General features: G+C 42.8%; 1 protein-coding gene across 3 annotated transcripts in view; it reads left to right on the top strand.

The window, feature by feature from the left end:
* LOC121293720 (transmembrane channel-like protein 7) overlaps positions 1–12,112 on the top strand; it is a 63,620-nt gene extending 51,508 nt beyond the window's left edge. For 2 of the 3 annotated variants that reach the window (XM_041216935.1, XM_041216932.1), the window contains 5 exons: positions 2,296–2,479; positions 4,089–4,219; positions 5,322–5,477; positions 9,577–9,655; positions 11,173–12,112. In XM_041216935.1, coding sequence (XP_041072869.1) covers positions 2,296–2,479; positions 4,089–4,219; positions 5,322–5,477; positions 9,577–9,655; positions 11,173–11,364 — 742 coding nt within the window. In that variant the 3' untranslated portion in view covers positions 11,365–12,112. The remainder of the gene's footprint in view (positions 1–2,295; positions 2,480–4,088; positions 4,220–5,321; positions 5,478–9,576; positions 9,656–11,172) is intronic. The other variant, XM_041216934.1, reaches the window with a different exon arrangement.
* The last annotated feature ends 11,236 nt before the right edge of the window (positions 12,113–23,348 follow it).

Here is a 23,348-nt window from a genome sequence, read left to right on the forward strand (position 1 = left end):
CAGATTCCTGAGAATGGGAAGGGACATCCTCCTCCGGCCCCTCCTCCTACTCATCTTTCTCATCACCCTCCTCCTCAGATGCTGGAGCTCTGGATGTGACTTCTTCCCTTTCCAGTTGTAGGCCCCTGCTGTGCAACATTACATAGCATGCAGCAAGCCACTACTATTCGGGACACCCTTGCTAGGGAATACTGTAGAGCTCCACCTGAATGGTGAAGGCACCTGAAATGCATTTTGAGAGATTGCAATCAACCCATGACTGTTGTAATAGTTCTCGGGCTCAGTTTGCAGCTGCCTAAAGGAGGTCATTAGACAACTCCTTAAGGGGTATCCCTTGTCCCCCAGAGGCCATCCACAGATCTATGTAAGTGACTGAAAAAGTTGAGGCAGGTGGGAACTCCTCAGTATGAAGGAGTTGTGGCAACTACCAGGGAACCTTGCACAAACTTGCAGGAAAACCTTGATATGGTCACAAACCACTTGCACACTCAGGGAGTGGAATAAATTTTGATTCACAAAGGTGTCAGGTTAATGATTTGGAGCCTTTGTAATGATGTGGGTGCAGTTGAGAATGCCTGCATCTGAGGGAAAGCTGCTAACAGAGCAAACCCTCTGCTCTCTGCACATCAACTGGGAATTTAACGTTCTCCCCCATACGAGCAAACAGGCCATCAGTGACCACCTTGATGCAGCTGACTGTGATATTCCACATATTCCACGTTCTTATTCTGTGCCCTGGAACGAGCCTGATGCATAAACATTTAGAGCCATGGTAACGTTCAGATGTAATGGGAGGGCATGAGAATTGACAGACTGTGGTACATGATGCTGTTGTAACATGCCACATATGTCAGTTACCACTACTCGGCTTAACCTTGGCTGCCTTCTGCAATGGTTATCAGTCATGTTGAGATATGATCTCTGAGCTCAGTAGACCTTTACTTCAGGGTAAAACCTGGTTGTCCTTCTCTTCTTCCTTCTTGGTGCTGCTTCTACCTCCTGGCCTTGTGCCTACCCTCTGGCCTGACTTTGGTAATGTTCACTGGGCTCAGTGGCGCAATGTGTAAAGGTGTCATCCCCCTTTTGTTTCTTATTTGGCACAATGTGCAATGCTGCCTTCTCTGGCACACTCTCCTTCCATTTGTTACCTGGGGACCCGAGTCTGCAGGAGCAAAACGTTTGCCCTTCCAGGTCCAGCAGCAACCCCCCCCACCCACTCCCTTGGGTTAGAGTCAGCCACCTGCAATTTATTTTTTGCCACTTCTTTGGCAGTTGCTGCAACTTTTCATGGTTATCCAAAGGGATCCCTGGACCAATCAAAAAGGGACTTTATTCCTCCAAAGAACTCCACAAACTTTAGACCTTCTCCTGATTGGTCTAAAGGGCGCAAATCATATTTCCCATTCCTTCCTTGCGAAAATCAGATCTCACTGAAGACAGCTGCAGTTTTACATATGTAGCAGTCTCCGTGAAAAGCACATGTCCAAAGTGCAACCCGCCAGCATTTCATACTCCCCCCCCGCCCCACCCCGGCTTTGCAAAAAAATGGTGGGAGCCAGGTTTGGAGATGGGACTTCCAGATTCAGGCTACCAGTATCATTTTGGATAAGCCAGAGACCCTCCCCATCATGGCAATAAGTTCAGGTGTGATATGATAGAAGTTGTAAAATTGATGAAGAATTATAACAGAGTAAAAGGTAGTAGATCGCTTCCAATGATGGTGTGATAGTAAAATGACTGCAGAAAGTTAAAATACATGCAAAAAGAATTTTAAAGTAAGTTAGAAAACATTTCTTCTTATAGAGGGTGGTTAGAATGTGGAACTGTCCGCCTCTAAAGATTATTGAAGTAGAAATACAAATTCTTCTAAATTGGAATGATATGGTAACTTTAAGAAGAATATTAAATAGTATGGGCAGCTAGCAGATGAATAATACTGATGCTGACATGATTGGCTGAAAGGCCTCTATGCATATCGTAACATCCAATGATTCCATATATTACATAATATAATGCAGTGTAACTCCCAACTCCATGGGCAACATCATGGATGATATGCTAGTTTTAAATTATTGGAAAAAATTCTATATTTTTTAATAATCCCTGATATAGTTGAGGATGCATTCAAAATTTATTCCATCTGCAATTTTTGATGCATTTCTCTTCAGTTCAAATAAACCTGTTTGTAGATTGTACTGCTTTGTGTTATCTGCCTGTACCTCAATAAAATGGGCAATGTTTCTTTATTGTGAAGCAAGGGAATGAATATACTGAAACACTTTTTTCATTGTTTAGATTTGTGGTGCAACATGCTCCCTTTGAGTTAACTAAGATGTTGCAGAAGCAGCAATTCCTGGTTCCGGAGAATGTTTTGGATATTGTTGACGGACAAACTATCGTCTGGATTGGGATGTTTTATGCTCCATTATTGCCACTTCTTAACATTATCAAATATTTCATCACTTTCTATGTGAAAAAGGTAGGCTAGAGAAAATAATATGACTGCAGCTGCAATTTTGTTTTTAATTAAAGACACTCAGTAGGTAATAGTGTCTACTGGAGCTCATATCAATCTTCTGTCTGTGAACCTGATCCTCTGGTAATTGTAATGAAGGAAAATGGGACAAAAGGATCCCTGCTTTTCGAATTTGTAAAGAGGCTGTGCACATGAAGAAAGTTCATGTACAGACACAAACAGGTCAGTTTTGCACATGTTTATTCAACATCCCCAATTAGTGCATTCAAATCAGCCTCCCACCTGGAATAGGCAGGCACTTTGGTCGGTCATATGGAGGCCCTGGGAAAAGGCAGCAGGGGGGAATGAGCAATAAGGACAGCACCATGATTTTTAGACCACTACCCATCACAACCAGTGAATTTTTACCTATTAACTGTTTTCTTGCGTATCCTAAACCATTGGGATTTGGGCTTGGCGCAGCGCTGTTACTTTCACGACAGGTGACAAAATTGTTATTTAAGTTGTTGTAAGTCTGAACACATCAATGTGTTCCCTCCTTGCCAGCTTTTTACATACAGATAGTATGGACAGGAAAATGTGGATAAGCAACAAAAATGTTTCAAAAATTCATCATGTAGGGACTTGCCTCCCAATCAGACCCACCATCTCAGCATTTCCAAGGGCAGGCACTGAAACTTCACGTCGCATTGCCCAGCCTTATATTTCCAGGATTTCTGCTGCTCATCGAAATCATTCAAATCCAGTCATCAGAGGTGTAAGGGCAGCCAAGCGCATTGCATCATCCAACCCTTCCATTAATGCCTTGGGCTGACGGGGAAGTAAAGGACTAACTATATTTCTGTAGTGCCTTTCACAACCTCAGGGGGTCTCAAAATTCTTTAAAGCACTTTGTAATGACAGCCAAATGTAATGCTTTTTTGAAGTGTTATGACTGTCGTAATGTTGCAGCCAACTTGTGGACAACAGAGTTCCACAAACTGTGATGTGATAATAACCAGAAAATCTCCAGGGGAGTGCTTCCCAATGTTTTTTTCCCCAGTGTGACCTCATTTTAATGTCTCAGATTTCGTGTCATCCCCAAGGAGAACTGGGGGGCGGGGGGAGGAGGAAATTTGTTTATGGTGGGGGGAGGGTGGACAATTTAAACCTGCTGCGTTTTCCCTGAAAAAAAGCAAAAAACAACCTTTTAACATGCTAGCTGTGGCTATAAGCAGCAATCAGGCCTGTCAGAGAACAAAGGATTAAGATACGCCCACCTCCAGAGAAAAACACAAATATTTAAAGGTGCCTCGCAGCTGTCAAAACTCAGTCCAAGCTCCCTGGCTGCCATTGCTGCCTCGGAGCTCGTGATCCCAAAATCCTGCCTTGTGACTCCACTGGGGGTTGCGACCCACAGTTGGAAACTCCTGCATAGAGAGCTGAGTAACGGTGAATAGCTGTTATCTAAAATGTAAGATATTCAATACACAGTTGTGTTTTTTATAAACTCAGATGTGTATTTATGTATTTTTGCTTATTCTCTTTGTGATATGGAACAATACTTCAACCTGTAAAGTGCTGGCCTGTGTTGAGGTATAATGAGTTCTCTCCTTCCTGATTTTATCTGCAGCATTCTTTGTATAACTACTGTCGTCCTGGAAAAAGACTGTTTCGACCATCCAGCTGTAAGGTTTTCTTCCAGTTGATACTGCTGTTTGGACTGGCTGCAGCAATTGTTCCTATCATTGTCAATGTAGCTACGTAAGTCTCTCTGGGTAAAGTGGAACATTTTACACTTCTCTTTATTGTTTATGGGAGAGGGAACCAGAGGAGGAGGGAATGAGGGAATCTGACTAACTGGAATACTGTACATGGGGCCGATATGGTCTTGATGGACTAAATGGCCTCCTTCTGTGCCATAAAGACTCTATGACTCAATGATTTGTGGAGGGTTTAATATTAAGGTTCAGGATAAATTTCTAGCCTTGATGCAGTAATGCAAAGTTATTCTCAGGCCTGGTGATAGAGTGGGAAGAATGTTTTGTCCAGCCAAAGGCCATAATGTGTGATCTCCTCCCTGGTCACTGACACAGGAGGGAGTTAGCATCCGAGCTTTTTTAAAAAAAAAGCAGGCACATTGTCAGAGAATCAAGCTATCTCTCTTCTTAATTGGACTGCACAATATTTGCTTCAACAATCAAACCAAACTACCACACAATCACAAAATAATGCTGGCTGAGAAGCTAGCATTAGCAGAATTCAAATGCAAAAATGAACTGTTAATAAGATTGGCTATCTACCTGCTTGCTGGCATCACTGTTGCTGCATGCCAAGACATCCCTTTAATTTAGCATCAGATTTAAACTGCCAGTGGGAAAGGGGAAAAATCACACCTGAAGTATCACTTGTGAGTGGCTTTCTTCCAAGTGAGCAGTGAGTGTCCTTGCTTCACTGCTAACCGCAAAATCCAGGCCAATGATTCAACAACACGGTGACTGATCCAAATCTCACATGAAATAAACGTGGCTCAATTTTCTCGCTGACATCCACCCCCACCCTTTTCTGCCCTTCTCTCACTTGAGGCAATAATTCTTACATGGTCACTAGCGGTTCTCTTTTGTTTTATCCCTGTGACCAGCCTCAAGTACGAGCCTAACTGCTTGAGTGTCAGGAGGCTTTTCAATCATGAATTGTGCTTAAGGATTAAGTGAGCTAAATACTGTCTTCACCTGATCTCTCCACATGTATATCATTTGTTGCTGATGTTCCCAGATGCATTATTGATTTTGACAATATTTGTACAGATCCAGCAGCAGGTTTGTACCACTAAAAAGGCTGGATGTAACTATTGATTATCCCTCAGGGTCCAACCATCTGTGTCATGTGGTCCATTCCGACACTATAAAACAGCCCGGGAAATTATTCCAGAAGTGGTGTCAAAGCTTCCATTAGAAGCACAGAACTTTCTGAACTACATTATGTCAGAGCACTTTATCCTGTTACTCATCGTTGTTTTATGGTAAGAACTGCAACTGATTACTATAAGAAAATTTACAGTTAAGGAACAAGGGTTGTAATTTGACATATTAAATCACAAATAGAATAGTGAGTGGTCTGATGGAGATTTGTGACACTATAATATCCTCTTACTTTTTGATGGACTGTGCAATTATACTAAACATATAATAATTTTAATTCAATCTCAATATATATAAAATAAATCTTATGTATACATGTGCTTATATAGAAAAACAATCTGTAACTAGTTTAATTAAATAAATTGTGAACAGATTAATCCTGAAAGAATAAAGATACCAGCAATAATCCACAACATCCTGTGCATAGGTTGAATAGATTAGCATGTTACATGACTAAGCATTAATCATTACTCAAGATACACACTGGAAAGATCAATTGGATAGCTACCTCATCCTTGTAATCCTTCTGATTATTGGCATGACACTCCTTTAATAGCAACCATGGAGATTAAATTTACATTTGTTTCATTCAATCTGGTGTATTTGCTGTACCTGTCGGCACTCAAGGCAAGTGCAAAGGAATTCCAATCAGAAACAGCAGCCTTTGCTCCAATTTTAAAAACACAACATCCTCCCAGTGCCTTGTTAAACTTCCGATGCAAAAATGTAGTAAAGACATCGTTCATAACATGTGTCAAGCTGTAGCTCAGTTGGTAGCATTCTTGCCCCTGACATTCAAGGTTGAAGCTTTATGTCCTACTCCAGGGGAAGAATTTTTGGGTCAGCAAGTGGGGGCGGGGCCCGCTCACCAACGTGTAAAATTACGCACAGTGATGTCGGGCGGGTGTCCCAACTTCACCGCGCGTCATTTAGATTTTCAGTTCAGCAGGCACTCAGCTTAGTCGGCTGTGCACCCACCGAACTGTCAAAGGCCTATTAAGGCCATTAAGAAAGTAATTAAAGTAGTTAAGAACGCTGTCCGTCCAACCTTAAGGTTGGCGGGCAGGCGAAGAGTCCAGGCAGCCTTCACATTTTTCATGAAACCTCATCCACGAGCAAGATGAGGTTTCATGAAGGGTTTATTAATTAAATAAAAACTGTTCAAACATTTGATAAATATGTCCCAGCTCATGTGACGGGAAATGTCTAAATAATTTTTTCTGCCTTTAATGCAAATTTTAATTTTGAACTTAATCTCCCTGAGGCAGCTCCTTGGCCTCAAGGAGATTTCTGTGCTCTTCTGTGCGAGTGTGCGAAAGAGCGCAGGCCCCGACTCAGGGAGTCCCACCCCTGCCTGCACAGAGTGTGCTCAGCGCTTCTGGGTATGTATCATGGTGTTAACGGCTATTAAGGCCCGCCCATGTAAAATGGTGGCACGGCCCTGATTGGGGGCGCCGACCAGGTTCACGCCTGGCCCTGCCCACCCCCGCACATAACCCCCCCCTGACAGGGGGAAATTTCTGCCCCAGGACTTGAACACAAAAAATCTAGGCTAACATTCCAGTGCGGTACTGAGGGAGTGCTGGGCACTATCAGAGGTGCTGCCTTTCAGATGAGATGTTAAACTGGGGCCCTGCCTGCCCCTTCAAGTGGTTGTGAAAGATTCCATGGCACTATTTTGAAGAAGAGCAGGGGAGTTATCCGTGGTGTCTTGACCAACGTTTATCTCTTAATGTCACAAAAAACAGATTATCTGGCCATTATCATTTTGCTGTTTATTGGAACTTGCTGTGCAAATTAGCTGCCACGTTTCCTACATTGTAACAATGATTACACTTCAAAAACAGGCTGTAAAGTGCTTTGGGACATCTGGTGGTTGTGGAAAGCTCTACATAAATGCAAGTCTTTCTTTCTTTATGATGCAAGAAGGAACACATGTCTGTCATATCACCATAAAATGCTGTTGGAATGAGGTGATACAGTGAAACAGTTCAATCTATTTTTCTCTAAGACCTGAATCCAACCAGACTGATAGAAACATGGTTACAAGAGTAGGCCATTCAGCCCCTTGATCATGTTCCACCATTCAGTGAGATCATGGCTGATCTGTATCCTAACTCCATCTGCCTGCCTCGGCTCCATACCCCTTATTACCCATGGCTGTTAAAAAAATCTATCAATCTCAGATTTGAATGAAATTGAGATAGCATATACCACTGTCTGTGGCTACCACTTTTGCCACCCTTTGTATGAAGACATGTTTCCGAACTTCTCCCCTGAATGGCCTGGCTCAGGATTTAAGGTTATGTCCCCTTGTCTTAGAATCCTGCACCAGGGAAAAATTTCCTCTCTAATCTATCCTATCATTTCCTTTCAAAGTCCTAAAAAGCTCATTCAAATCACTCTATATATAATTCCAGTAAATCCAGGCCCAGTTTATGTCATCTCTCCTCATAATCAAACTCTTGGAGCCCTTGTGAGATTCTAGTGAATCTGTGCTGCACTCTTTCCAAGACCAAACTACTTCCCTCATGACAGGAAATACTCCTTTAAGGTAAACACCAAGACCTGGGGTACCTAGAAGAGTTTGGATTGTCTCAAACTAACTTGAAACAACATAAAAACTGTACTCTATGCAATGATTTGCTTGCTGGCCCTGTTTTAACTATATCAGTTTTAAATGGCAGCAAATAAGGAAACGTTGAATTTGCAATTGTTGCATAATACAGAAACCAAGGAATAGGTTTTGTTTACAGTATTCTTGGTTTCAATCAATTAGGGTGTGTCTTTTGTTACCTCCAATCTGAAATGCATGGAGAATAGAACATCTGCATGGCAGCTAACTAGAGGAACATACAAATTGCTAGATGAAAGAAGACTAAGGTGCATCTAGTTCACATTCTAATTCTGGCTATCCTTGAAGTATATAACACCAATACTGCATCTTTTACAATTGTTCTTTTATTATCATGAAAGAAAGAAGGCTGTTGCACCTAAAATAAATTATTTTATTCTCTGCTGTTTTGTGGCTGGAACGACAACATGCATTTCTTACTTTTAAAAATCTGTAATTTAAGCTTCACTGTTACTTGTGTTTAAACGAAAAGTGCAAACATGAATTGATGAGAATATTAGTGTCACATATACTTCCCATGTGTTAAATTATCATAGAGGGTCATGGGGATAGAATGTAAATTGTCCATTTTGGCAGGAAGAAGGAAAAAAGCATATTAGCTAAATGGTGAGAGGTTGCAGAGCTCTGAGAGTCAGAAGGATGTGGGTGTCTTAGTGCATGAATCACAAAAGGCTAGTATACAGGTGCAACAAGTAATTAGGAAAGCTAATAGAATGTTATTATTCATTGTGAGGAGAATTGATTGCAAAAGGAGGGAGATTATGCTTCAGTTTTGCAGGACACTGGTGCAACCACATCTGGAGTACTGTGTACAGTACTGGTCTCCTTATTAAAGGAAGGATGTAAATGCATTAGAAGCAGTTCAAAGAAGGTTTACTAGACTAATACCAGGAATGGCCAGGTTGTCTTATGAGGAAAGGTTGGACAGGTTAGGCTAATATCCACTGGAGTTTAGAAGAGTAAAAGGCAACTTGATCAAAACCTTTAAGATCCTGAGGAGTCTTGACAGGGTGGATGTGGAGAGGATGTTTCCTCTTGTGGGAGAATCTAGAACTCAGGGTCACGGTCTAAGATAAGAGGTCACTCATTTAAGACAAAGATGAGGAAAATTTTTTTTCTCTCAGTGGGTTTTGAGTCTTTGGAACTCTCTTCCTCAAAAGGCAGTGGAAGCAGAGTCTTTGAATATTTTTAAGGCAGAGCTAGATAGATTCTTTATAAACAAGGGAGTGAAAAGCTATCGGAAGTAGGCAGTTACATGGAGTAGAGGTTACAATCTTATCAGCCTTGATCTTATTGAGTAACGGAGCAGGCTTGAAGGGATGAGTGGCCTATTCCTGCCCCCAATTCGTAAGTTCATATGTGTGCTTGCAAATGCCATTATCTTCATGAATATTGTGTAAATATATATTGAAATTCCAAAGGCATCAAAACTTGGAAATCGTTGCTCATACGTCTGAAGGTTATTTTCAAGAATCTCCAATTTTCTTAGGCATTATAGGTTGAAAATACATATATTTGCATAAATATTTTAATACTTTTCCTCCATTTTTTTCTCTTGACAACAGTATGTTGCTGACAACATTGGTTTCTTTGGTTCAAACTAACAGAAGTACTATTACCCAGCTGAAATGCCATTTAGCCCTGGTAAGCCTTTTGTTGCATTGACGGTGCTATATTAAACCGAGGTAGAATGATTGGATTTTTCAGGCTAATGCACCCTTTTATTGCACAATATCATACCAATATAAATCTAACAAAATGAAAAACAGATTCACATATAGATAAATATCATTGAAAGTGGCTATACAATAAAATATATTATGGAAAAACTCAGCAGGTCTGGCAGCATCGGCGGAGAAGAAAAGAGTTGACGTTTCAAGTCCTCATGACCCTTCGACAGAACTTCAAGTTCTGTCGAAGGGTCATGAGGACTCGAAACGTCAACTCTTTTCTTCTCCGCCGATGCTGCCAGACCTGCTGAGTTTTTCCAGGTAATTCTGTTTTTGTTTTGGATTTCCAGCATCCGCAGTTTTTTTGTTTTTAAAATATATTATGGGATTGATAATATTGGTGTTATTTCAATTTGAATTTCAATTTGCCATGGGAAAGTAAATCTTAAGGGGGTTTTAATTTAAATGGGATTTTTTTCACCTTCAGACTGGAGATAGGCCTCAAACCACACAGCGTATACACTATACATTGCTGACCAGTGAAACCTCAACACACCATTATAATTAAAATAGGAATATGTGCGCAGGATTAGCAGTAGATTGTCCGTCTAATTCTTCACCAGAAAGGATGTGGTCTATGATTGGAGGGGATTTAAAAAGAAAAAGCAAAATTATTTGAAATGATACAAGTGAAAAAAAATGTCCTGAACTAAAACTTTACGCTTTACAGGGTTGGCTGCAAGTTCCTGGGCTGAGGAGATTTCCCGAGTTGGTGGGGTTTTGGGGAGGAGTAATAAGTGAACCCTCTAGCTGACAAAAGAGCATAGAGCCCTCGGAGAAGGGTACAAAGTGTCAACAAAATGGAGTGTGCATAAAAACTAATTAATTCCATTGTAACTTGCATTTAAAATGTAGATTGAAGCCCAAAGACTGAATTTATCCAACACACTTCTCAGATATTTTATTTAGAGACCTCAACTTGTTGATACCCTGTTTATAAGCTATAAATATGTGCTATCAAATATTTTGAGAGCAATTTCACCTTGTAATTTTTGTTAGCTCTCTCCTTGAGCTAGGTGAAGGCCACCAAGTTTTGCATAAAGAAATAAGAGTGCAATAAACATTCTCACAGCAAGAAATTAAGGAATCTTCATTCTCCATATTTAGATACATTCTTATTCTGATATGAAAGCTGTTGAACTTTTGTATAAATTACTTGCAACTTTTGTCATTTCAAATTACTAAAATGCTTTGCACAGAACAAAATATTTTAAATTGGTTTAAATCACTTATTTTAAGAAAATCAATGATAATTTTCTCAGCTTTGCTGCACCAAATAACCTGCTAGCAGCTTTTCCTACCCTCTTAAAACTCCATAGTTCGCTGCAGATGCTTTGAGGCAGGAAGGGTCTGCTGGTAAGACCTCTAATGCAACAAAACATTTTACATTAATGCAAAATATTAACAATTATGAACCATTTGTTTTACTAGGCAGGAAAGGATAAACGATATTTGGTGAAAAAACTATTGACACATTCTCAGCATCCAAGAGATGATCACTTTCAAGATAGTTCATCCCAAAGTTCCAAAGATAAATCCATATCATCAGCTGGACTTGAACCTTTCAACAATGGAACTTTATCAAAGAGAGAATCAGTTAGTTGCCAGTTTCAAGAGAAGTAGCACAATTGAGCGAAGGGAAGATATTGTGCAGTATCTTACACTGTTTATGAAAAGACTCAGTAATGTTTGTCAGGTGCTTAACCTCCCATGTTTGTTGAAAAGGGTTATCCTAAAAAATTTGTATGGTTGTGCATCTTTTCTTTCTGTATTTTATTCTTTTGAAGTTAGCAACCATTTTTATATGTAATATTTTCTTAGTAATACATCCTGACAAACATTTTGTGTGCATTGGTACGGAGGTTCCCGGGGTGTTTTGGAGCTTGGTCCAGGGAAAAGTTTTGAGTAAGAATGGTCCGTTATCAAGGCCAGTTACAGTATCTGATATATGACCTCCGCTGACAGATGTGAAGTATCAAGAGAAGATTTGAAGATAGTATCAAGACTTTCCATGGGTCTTTCTGTACAAAGTGTTTCCTTTCAAAAAATTTACATAGAAAAAACTATAGAGGGAGAGACAGTTGATGCCATTAAGAACTCACCACCATTGTTTCTAGTTATGCACAGATAGCCAACCTAAGGACACTCTAAAAATGTTTGGATTGTCCCCAAGCATTTCCTAATAGGCCGTGCACTTCCACCCAAAGAACCCTCAGTACTGAAGCATGTTAAAATTACTGTCAATATATGAAGAACTCAGATGTAAAGATGCTGTAACTTCCTGTAAATACTGTAATGATTTTTAGCACAGCTGGATCAATATGAAACCAGGCTCTGATTTATCATTTACATAAAACAAATACTGCATTTATTTTGTTATTTTAAAGAATTATTTCACAGGAAGTAAGTATCACTGGCTAGGCCAGCATTTATTACCCATCACTAGTTGCCCTGATAAGGTGGTGGTGAGCTGCCTTCTTGAACCGCTGCAGTCCATGTGGTGTAGGTACACCTGTTTAGAAGGAGGTTCCAGGATTTTGACACAGTGACTGTGAAGGGATAGTGGTATAGTTCTAAGTCAGGATGGTATATGGCTTGGAGCGGAACTTGCAGTGATGATGTTCCCATGCTTCTGCTGCCCTTGCCTTCTAGATGGTAGAGGCTGCAGGTTTGGAAGGTGCTGTTGAAGGAGGCCTGCTGAGTTGCTGCACATTGTATATGCTACACATTGCTGCCACTGTGTGTCAGTGGTGGAGGGAGTGAATGCTTAATTTGGTGGATGGGATGCCAATCAAGTGGGCTGCTTTGTCCTGGATGGTGTAGTATAATAGGTTAATAAACAGTTATAGTAATGGGTAATGTAGATCATGATGTAACAGTGACATCAGCAGTCACGTACCAGAGCCTCTGTACAACAGATGGAATAGTCTGCACTCAAGAGAGATGTTCCTACTTAGTAGATCATGTATATAGTGTACATAATGTTAATAAAACAGTTTGAAGTAACTACCTGAGTCTGACTACTGTCTCTCTGGATCAGATAGGCCATGCAACCAGCATACAAACTGATAGTGTTGAGCTTCTTGAGTGTTGTTGGAGCTACACCCATGCAGGCAAATGGAGAGTATTCCATCACACTCCTGATGTGTGCCTTGCAAGTGGTAGACAGGCTCTGGAAAGTCAGGAGGTGAGTTACCCGTCGCAAAATTCCCAGCCTCTGACCTGGTCTTGTGGTCATGGTATTTATGTGGCTGGTCCAGTTCAGTTTCTGGTCAACAGGATATTGATAGTGGGGGATTCAGTGACAGTAATGCCATTGAATGTCAAGGAGAGATGGTCGGATTCTCTCTTGCTGGAGACGGTGGTTGCTTGAACTTGTGTGGCGCAAATACACACTTAGAGCATCAATTGCTAAATGTTTTCCAAGTTGGCAGTTTAAATTTGTAATCTGTGTAAAATAATGCATTCTGGTTAATTTTGTAAGATTTGTTACTTCAGAGTTAAAGATTTAAAATAATTGAAACAGTTAGGTCATAAAATGAAAGAATTTCATTTTAAAATGTCTGCAACATCCACAAGTGCTTCATAGTCAATGAGTGCAGTTACTGTTGTTATGTCCCAAAATAGCAATGAGCAATTGTTCATCTGTTTTCATAGAATCATAGAGGGCAGAATCTTTAGCTCAGCGAGCAGGGGAGGGGCCTGCTCACCGAGGCATTAAATGACGCAGGATGACATCAGGTGTGCGACTTTCAGTTTTTCATTTGCGAGTTTAGATTTTCAGTTTGGTGGGTGTGCAGCCAGTTCAGCTGCGTGCCCGCCGAACTGTCAAAGGCCTGTTAAAAATCAATAAAGGCAATCAGCTGAGCTGCCCATCCAACCTTAAGGTTGGTGGGCAGGCGAAGAACCCAGGCGGCCTTGGCATTTTTCATGGAACCTCATCCAAGGATGGGATGATATTTCATGAATGATGTAAAATTTTCAGAAATTTTTTAATTAAAATTAATGCACATGACAGTTTCACATGAGGAGACTTGTCATAAAAGTTTTCTCGTCACTTTATTAGACTTTTTGGACTTAAAACTAATCTCCCTGAGGCACCTTTGTTCCCATGTAAAATGGCAGCGAGGACAGGATCCGTTGCACCGACTGGGTCCGTGCTTGCCTGCTCCCACACCGCCCGCCAACAGGCAGAAAATTCTGCCATAGTGTGGGAGGAGGCCATTCAGCCCATCATGCCTGTGTTGGCACAAAGACAAAGCTTTCTAATTAGTTCCTTTTTGACATTTCCCCATAGCCCTGCACTTTTTTCATTTTTCAATGTATGTCTAGTTCACTCTTGAAAGAAACTTTTGAGTTTTTCCCCCATCCTTTCAGGCAGTGCATTCCAAATCACAACAACTCTATAAAAAAAACTCTAACCTTCTTCTGGCTCTTTTGCCAAGTATCCGAAATGTCTGTCCTCTGGTTATGGATCCTCTTGTCTGTGGAAACAGTTTATCCCTATCCATTCTACAAAACTCTAAATAAATTTGAATATCTCACTGAGTAAATGTCTGCTTAATCTTTGTTCCAAGGGGAATAATCCCAGTTTCTCCCATCTCTCAATATGGCTAATGCCCCTCATCAGTCTCCACAGTAGAGAATGAGGATAAAACACCAGAGATATAAGTAAAATTGAAGGATTAGTGGAACAGAAAGTGCTGGAAACACTCAGCAAGTCTGGCACAACATCTGCTTAGAGATGGCTGGTTCAGGCATGGCCTTTCATCGGTACCAGATATTACAGATAAATAGCTTGTAAGGAGGAACAGTGAGAAAGAAAAGGGAGGAGAATGAAAGACGCATTGATCAGAAAAGAAAATGATAAGCTGTGAAGTGGTTAGGTAAAGAACAGCTGATGGTTAACTTTTCAGAAATTATAATTTCATGAATTAAAAGAAGACATGGCAAGATAAATCAAACAGATCAAATCAAGAATAGTTAAAGCAGGTTGGTTAAGTTGGAAAGGCAGAGCCTAAAATTGCATCAAAACACAATAAGCTCCGATGGCCCAGGAGAGTGGTGCAGGAGAAAGGAAGGTCAACATTGGGGGCACATTAATATCTGAATAACAGGAACTCCAACTGACCCACCATTATGTGGCTGAGGGTTTGAAACTGTAACCTGCCACAGTTTAGGCAAAGATAGGACTTTTAGTATTAACCATGAAGAAGAGTCATATGGACTCGAAATATTAACTCAGTCTTTCTCTCTGCAGATGCTGTTAGACCTGCTGAGATTTTCCAGCATTTACAGTTTTTGTTCCTTTTAGTATTCGGTGTTGGGTTACCAACTCTGGTTGGCTGTGTTCCAGGATTCCAATGCCTGCCAGTCACACCTTACACTCCTTCAATTAGTCACTCCACACGTCAATCTTGCTGACACATTGCAACCGGAAAGAAACATTCTTTGTAAGTAAACGGATGACTGTCCGCCAGTCAGCTTCGCCACCGTCACCAATATGCTTAAAAGTTTTTTAAAAATGTTCAAAGAACATAAAAAAAGAAACATAAAGGAGGAAAACGAGAGCTGGTGCACACATGATGGGCTGAATAGCCTCCTTCCGAGCCATATTCTGTGATTCTGTGAGCAGTGTCCAGCTCGGAGACCAATCTTTCATTTCTGGAAAGTCCAGGACAATCCGGGAGAGTTGGGAAGCTTGGACTGAGTTTTGACAGCTGCGAGGCACCTTTAAATATTTGTGTTTTTCTCTGGAGGTGGGCGTATCTTAATCCTTTGTTCTCTGACAGGCCTGATTGCTGCTTATAGCCACAGCTAGCATGTTAAAAGGTTGTTTTTTGCTTTTTTTCATGGAAAACCCAGCAGGTTTAAATTGTCCACCCTCCCCCAACCATAAACAAATTTCCTCCTCCCCCCCTCTCTCTCCCCCCCCCCCCCCCCCCCCCCCCCCCCCCTCCCCCCAGTTCTCCTTGGGCGAAGTTGGAGCATCAGGATTGAGCAGTGTGAACCTGCTGTACTTTCAAAACGTGACACTGCTGTACGTTTAACAATGTGAATCAGATACATTCTGCTTTCTTACCTTTATGCCACTATCAGCACCTTCTTTAGTCTTTAACACTACCAGTAACACTCCCTTTATCTTGTGCCCGACCTTCTTTGTCAATCTCGCCTTAGCTCCCACCTATCTCTGACACTCTATTTTACTCCACCTGCTCTACCCCCTCTTAAACAGTATAAAATCCATCACATTTCTACTTCTGTTTAGCTCTGAAGAAGCCATATGGACTCAAAACATTAACTGTTTCTCTCTCCACAGCTGCTGCCAGACCTGTTAATTTTTCCAGTATTTTCTAAATCTGATGAACTTTTTTTATTCATTCATGGGATGTGGGCTTTGCTGGCTAGGCCAGTATTTATTGTCCATCCTTAATCGGCGTTGAGAATGTGGTGGTGAACTGCCTTCTTGAACCGCTGCAGTCCATGTGACTGTCAATACACCCATGGTGCAGTTAAAGTTGTGGATCTACTGTATGGTTAACAATGTGGAACGCTTGTAGGTTCAAAAGATAGATCCATTGCACATTTAAAATGTTGACCTGGTGCAGGTTTAACGTTGTGAATTAGATGTGCATTTAATGTCATACGAATTTAGGTTTGTCCATGTGAATCTGATTATGTTTAAGATCATAAAAGCAATATACTGGGGATGCTGTAAATCTGAAACAAAAACAGAAAATACTGGAAAAACTCAGCAAATCTAGCAGCGTCAGTGCAGAGAGAAACAGAATTAATGGGCAGAATTCTTACCTCGATGGGCGGGCGGGACCCACCAGCTCAGCAGCGGGTGGGCAGCTGAACTCCGCTGCCGAAACAGGGCCCACCACCATTTTGAGTGGGCGGGCCAATTAAGACCCACCCAGTGGCCTGCCCGACAGGAAGCGCAGTGGGGCGGGTGGAGGGGGTGGGGTGGGGGGGGTGGGGTGGGGGGGGGGGTGCGTGGGAAGGATTCCCCATCTGTCAAAGTGCGCACTGCTCCCTGAGGCAAAGTGCTGTCTCAGGGAGATCAGTGACAGTGTCAAAAACATTAAAAATAGAAGAATATAAAAATTATTAACGTCCCCCTCATGTGACAATGCCACACGAGAGAGGATATGTTAATAAATGTAACATAACATTTATTAAAATTTTAAAAAGGGAACATGAAATCTCATCCCACCAGTGGATGAGGTTTCATGCATAATCAGGAGCCCGCTGGGGCTCCTGGCCTACCCGACAGCCTTAAGGTTGGACGGGCAGGTCTTTACCAATCTTACCTACCCAGTCAATGGTCTTAGTTGGCCTTTGACAGGTTGGCGGGCAGACAGCTGATTTTGCTGTCCGCCCGCCTTCCTGAAAATTTAAAGGGTTCCTCCCAACGTCAACCTGCGTCATTTTCCAGTCGGTGAGTGGGCCCCGCCCCCAAATCGCCAACGGGAAAATCCTGGCCAATGTTTTGAGTCTGTATGACCTTTCTTCAGAGCTGAGATCGTGCTGCTTTGGGCTTAATGTTGTAAATCAGAGGTATTGTGCAGTTGTTAGTGTGAACCAGATGCACATTTGACGTTTTGCTGATGTACGTATAATGTTGTGAATCTCATTTAAGTTTGAAACGTGTCTGAGGTCAGTCACTCTTTCAGTGAGACTGAGGCTTCCGGATGAATGGCCAGCTGCCTTCCTTCACTCAGAGCCCAAATCCAGGGGCTGAATTTTCCCCCCATCGCGGGAGAAATTGGGCGGGCATGCTTCCGATCGGCGCCATTTTACGTGGGCGGGCCAATTAAGGACCGTCCAGCATGACGTCCACAGGGAAGCGCTATGCATTCCCTGTGCAGGCGGGAGGAGAATCCCAAAATCGAGAGTGCGATCTTTCGCGCGTGCGCACAAAAGAGCGTACTCATCTCCCTAAGTCTAAGTGCTCAATATGTAAAAAAGATAAAAGTAGAAAAATATAATTTCCCTTACGTCCCCTCATGTGACAATGTCCCAATGTCAATAATTTTTACACAACCATTATTAAAAAAAATATTAAAGCCTACATGAAACCTCATCCCGCTCGTGGACGAGGTTTCATATTTTTTCTCGTTGCCACCGGGGGTCCTGAGCTGCCTGCTAACCTTAAGATTTGGGCAGGTCCTTTAATTGTTTAATTGACCTCAATTAATAGCCTCAATAGGCCACCGACCGTCCACTGGCGCACTTTTGGTTTAAAGTTGTAAGTTTCCTTTAAATTTTGTATTTAGTTTTACGGCTGAACTGAATTAGGGGCTGTGCTTGATTTGTCCTTCATTTTGTTGGTTTGATTTGATAGGTTTAACTCAAAAGATTCCACCGGCGCGCAGCTGATTTTGCTGCACTCCCGCCTTGATGAAAATTTAAATACGGCGCGGTGACGTCGTGATTTTACGCGTCGGCGAACGGGTCCCGCCCCCCTCCCCCCCTCTCCGCTTGCCGACTCGTAAAATTCAGCCGCAGGTGTGCTTCCAAGAATTCCCTCATTCTCCTTTCGACCACCATGGGGACTTGCACGATGATCTGCTCTGTTGAAATGTTCTTCCAGATATTTTATGAATAAAGTATATTTTTCAAAGAAAAACAACCATCTGTTCAGATATTTTTTATTACAAGTTATTTAGATCTCCAAAGAACAATATAAATATTTTTCTTCTGTACATTTTACATTATATATACACAGATAAAAGTGCCAACAATGAATGTAACATTTTTGGAAAGTAACTATGGAAAATCTATTCTGAATTTGGAGATGCCACCAGCTGCTGGTACGCGAGCTGGAAGTCTGCGTGACAGACAGACATCATGTAGTTGGTTAAAAAACAAAAAAACTGCGGATGCTGGAAATCCAAAACAAAAACAGAATTACCTGGAAAAACTCAGCAGGTCTGGCAGCATCGGCGGAGAAGAAAAGAGTTGACGTTTCGAGTCCTCATGACCCTTCGACAGAACTTGAGTTCGAGTCCAGGAAAGAGCTGAAATATAAGCTGGTTTAAGGTGTGTGTGTGGGGGGCGGAGAGATAGAGAGACAGAGAGGTGGAGGGGGTTGGTGTGGTTGTAGCGACAAACAAGCAGTGATAGAAGCAGATCATCAAAAGATGTCAACAACAATAGTACAATAGAACACATAGGTGTTAAAGTTAAAGTTGGTGATATTATCTAAACGAATGTGCTAATTAAGAATGGATGGTAGGGCACTCAAGGTATAGCTCTAGTGGGTTTTTTTTAATTTTATATAATGGAAATAGGTGGGAAAAGGAAAATCTTTATAATTTATTGGGAGAGACCAAACGTAAACTGGGCGACCGCTTTGCAGAACACCTGCGGTCTGTCCGCAAGAATGACCCAAACCTCCCTGTCGCTTGCCATTTTAACACTCCACCCTGCTCTCTTGCCCACATGTCTGTCCTTGGCTTGCTGCATTGTTCCAGTGAAGCCCAACGCAAACTGGAGGAACAACACCTCATCTTCCGACTAGGGACTTTACAGCCTTCCGGACTGAATATTGAATTCAACAACTTTAGGTCGTGAGTCCCCTCCCCCATCCCCACTCCCTTTCTGTTTCCCCCTTTTTTTTTCCCAATAAATTATAAAGATTTTCCTTTTCCCACCTATTTCCATTATATAAAATTTAAAAAAAAACCCACTAGAGCTATACCTTGAGTGCCCTACCATCCATTCTTAATTAGCACATTCGTTTAGATAATATCACCAACTTTAACTTTAACACCTATGTGTTCTATTGTACTATTGTTGTTGACATCTTTTGATGATCTGCTTCTATCACTGCTTGTTTGTCGCTACAACCACACCAACCCCCTCCACCTCTCTATCTCTCCGGCCCCCACACACACACCTTAAACCAGCTTATATTTCAGCTCTTTCCTGGACTCGAACTCAAGTTCTGTCGAAGGGTCATGAGGACTCGAAACGTCAACTCTTTTCTTCTCCGCCGATGCTGCCAGACCTGCTGAGTTTTTCCAGGTAATTCTGTTTTTGTCATGTAGTTGGTTCCCCGTCTCCGGCTACATCCCAAGTGGATGAAGCGGAAGGTGCGATCGGCCCCGCTCAGGCTGATCACCGGGGCCCCAGAGAAGCCGCTGACGGTGGACGCGTTGTGGTCCAGGATCGCGGGGGGAGGATTCTCCTTCTCGAAGCGGCTGCACTCAGAGGCCAGCCCCGCCGAGATGAAGATTCCCCCCGCCGCAGCCGCAAAGGGGAAGGCGGTGAGGGCGCTGTGGAGCTGCGGCCTCTCCCTGTACTGCCGGAGCCAGCGCTTCTTCTCCGAGGGGCGCTTCGAGCCCAGCACCGCCACCGCCTGGCGCCTCCTGCGCCTGGGCTGCGCAGAAATCGGGCTGCAGAAAGTTAGCGGAGCGCAGCTCGGTGCGGAGGATCAGGAAGTCGGGCCGGGAAGGGTCCCCTCTCCGCCCGCGGCTGCGGTAACTCCAGCTCTCCAGCTCAGCAGCCGCTCTTTGGCCGCCCGCGGTCTCGATGCTGAAGTTCCAGCTTCGCCCAGCGGGAGCTCCCTCTCTCCCGCTGCCTACAGGAGATGATCGGCCGATACGATCCGCTCCCGGCTGATGTAAAAGCCGGTGCCGTGGAATTGCTTGCCTCCCTGGGTCACTCTTACAGTCACCACCGCCGACACAGCCTCCAGCAGAGACTTCCGTTTCTGCAGCAGCTGATCGGCCAGGTTAGTCTGCACCTGGTAGCCGCTTGGTATCTCCTCGCCTTTCAATTGGTCCACGGAGAGAACGGGTCCCGCCTTTAGGAGGGGCTCCAAGCCGAGGTTTAAAATCATTGTCCAATATTTCTCCTTTCCTTCCTCCCCCTTCTTCCTGGATCCTGTCATGTTTTAACAGTTCACTTGAGAACATATAATGTTCATCTCGGATTTAAAACATGAATTTTTACATTAATTAGTAAACATTGGAATAGGAATTTGCATTCCGTGGATCCATTCACACCCCTCCGGAAATCTCACCCAATTCACATTTGTTGCAAAGCTGATTCATATTTGTCCAAGTTCTGAACCTGGCTGTGGGGGTGGGGGTTAGGAGCTGGCTTGGGAACCCGACCCATGGCAGTCAAGACAAGATCATAGCATTTGCGGAGTCAGCGATCACACAAAGACGGTTCATGTCAAGAATCAGATGCTTAATGTGTGCCACTGTTGAAGTTGTCAATATGCCTTGTATTTCTGCTCCTGTCAACGTTGTAAGTTTGATCCACGTTGAAATTCTGTTACTGCCAACATTGTCAATGTTGATTGAACTTCTGCTAATGTCAATGTTGTCAATGTACTTTGTACTTCTTACTATTAACGTTGCCATTGCAGATTTAATTTATGCTACTGTTAACGTTGTCAGTCGGACCTACGTTGTATTCTGCCACTGTTACCGTTGTCAACGTAGATTGAATTTCTGCTACTGTTAATGTAGTCAATCTACATTGTACTTCTATTGTATTTCTGCGATTATCAACATTGTCAACGTACGTTGAATCTCTGCTAAGGTCATCGTAGTGGGATCTACGTTGTATTTCTGCTCCTGTTGACGTAGTCAATCTACGTTGTACTGCTTACTGCTGTATTTTTGCTACTATCAACGTTGTCAATGCACGTTGAATCTCGGCTACTGTCAACGTTGACAGTGGGACCTTCGTTGTATATCTGCTAACGTTGTCAATCGGATCTATGTTTCGTGTCTGTTTCTGTTAACGTTGTGAATCTGTTGTACATTTAACATCAGTTTGATGCATATTTTAAAATGAGGACCTGCACTCCGCTCGCTTCCTAAGGCTGTCGCTCGATCTGTAAGACTGATTTCGCGAGCATTGCCCCCACGAAGCCAAACATCAGGTGCCTCATCGCCCCTTCGAACACCGGAAATCTGTGATCAAGACATTCTGTTCAGATTTTTTTTAAGTTACTTAAATGTACGTTTAGCAACAATAAACAGAAAATATATTTTTCTTTGATACTTTTTACGCTTAACTATACAGAGGTGTCTTCTCTGCTACTGTGAACGTAGTTGAATCTACGTTGTACTTCTTACTGTTTTATTTCTGCTACTGGAAACGTAGTCGGAACTACATTGTACTTCTTACTGTTGTATTTCTGCTACTGGAAACGTAGTCGGAACCACGTCGTACTTCTTACTGTCGTATTTCTGCTACTATCAAGGTTGTCAATGTACTTTGAATCTCTGCTACTCAACGTAGACAGTCGGATCTACGTTGCATTTCTGCTACTGTTAAAGTTATCAATCGGAACTACGTTTTATGTCTGCCACTGTTAACCATGTGAATCTGTTGTACATTTAACATCAGTTTGATGTATATTCGAAATAGAGACCAGCGCTCCCCTCGCTTCCTGAGACAGTTGCTCGATCTGTAAGACTGACTTCGCGATCATCGCCACCACGAAGCCAAACTCCAGGTCCCTCATCCTCCCTGCAACCACCGGAAATCTGTGATCAAGAGATTCGCACACTGATCTGTTCAGATATTTTTTATTAAAGTTACTTAAATGTACATTTAGCAACAATAAACAGAAAATATATTTTTCTTTGATACTTTTTACGTTTAACTATACAGAGTTGTATTACTGTTGTATTTCTCCTACTGTCAACACGTAGTGGGATCTACGTTGTCCTTCTGCTCCTGTTAGCGTAATCAATCTACGTTGTACTTCTTACTGTTGTATTTCGGCTACTGTCAACGTTGTCAACGTACGTTAAATCTCTCCTACTATCAACGTCGCTCGATCTGTAAGACTGACTTCGCGATCAATGCCCCCACGAAGCCAAACTCCAGGTGTCTCATCCCTCCTGCAACCACGGGAAATCTGTGATCAAGAGATTCGCACGCTGATCTGTTCAGATATTTTTTATTACAAGTTATTTAGATCTCCAAAGAACAATATAAATATTTTTCTTCTGTACTTTTTACATTATATATACACAGATAAAAGTGCCAACAATGAATGTAACATTTTTGGAAAGTAACTATGGAAAATCTATTCTGAATTTGGAGATGCCACCAACTGCTGGTACGCGAGCTGCAAGTCTGCCTGACAGACAGACATCATGTAGTTGGTTCCCCGTCTCCGGCTACATCCCAAGTGGATGAAGCGGAAGGTGCGATCGGCCCCGCTCAGGCTGATCACCGGGGCCCCGGAGAAGCCGCTGACGGTGGACGCGTTGTGGTCCAGGATCGCGGGGGGAGGATTCTCCTTCTCGAAGCGGCTGCACTCAGAGGCCAGCCCCGCCGAGATGAAGATTCCCCCCGCCGCAGCCGCAAAGGGGAAGGCGGTGAGGGCGCTGTAGAGCTGCGGCCTCTCCCTGTACTGCCGGGGCCAGCGCTTCTTCTCCGAGGAGCGCTTCGAGCCCAGCACCGCCACCGCCTGGCGCCTCCTGCGGCTGGGCTGGACAGAAATCCGGCTGCAGAAAGTTAGCGGAGCGCAGCTCGGTGCGGAGGATCAGGAAGTCGGGCCGGGAAGGGTCCCCTCTCCGCCCGCGGCTGTGGTAACTCCAGCTCTCCAGCTCAGCCGCAGC

This window comes from Carcharodon carcharias, chromosome 22 (genome assembly GCF_017639515.1).
Source record: "Carcharodon carcharias isolate sCarCar2 chromosome 22, sCarCar2.pri, whole genome shotgun sequence".
Classification (NCBI taxonomy): domain Eukaryota; kingdom Metazoa; phylum Chordata; class Chondrichthyes; order Lamniformes; family Lamnidae; genus Carcharodon; species Carcharodon carcharias.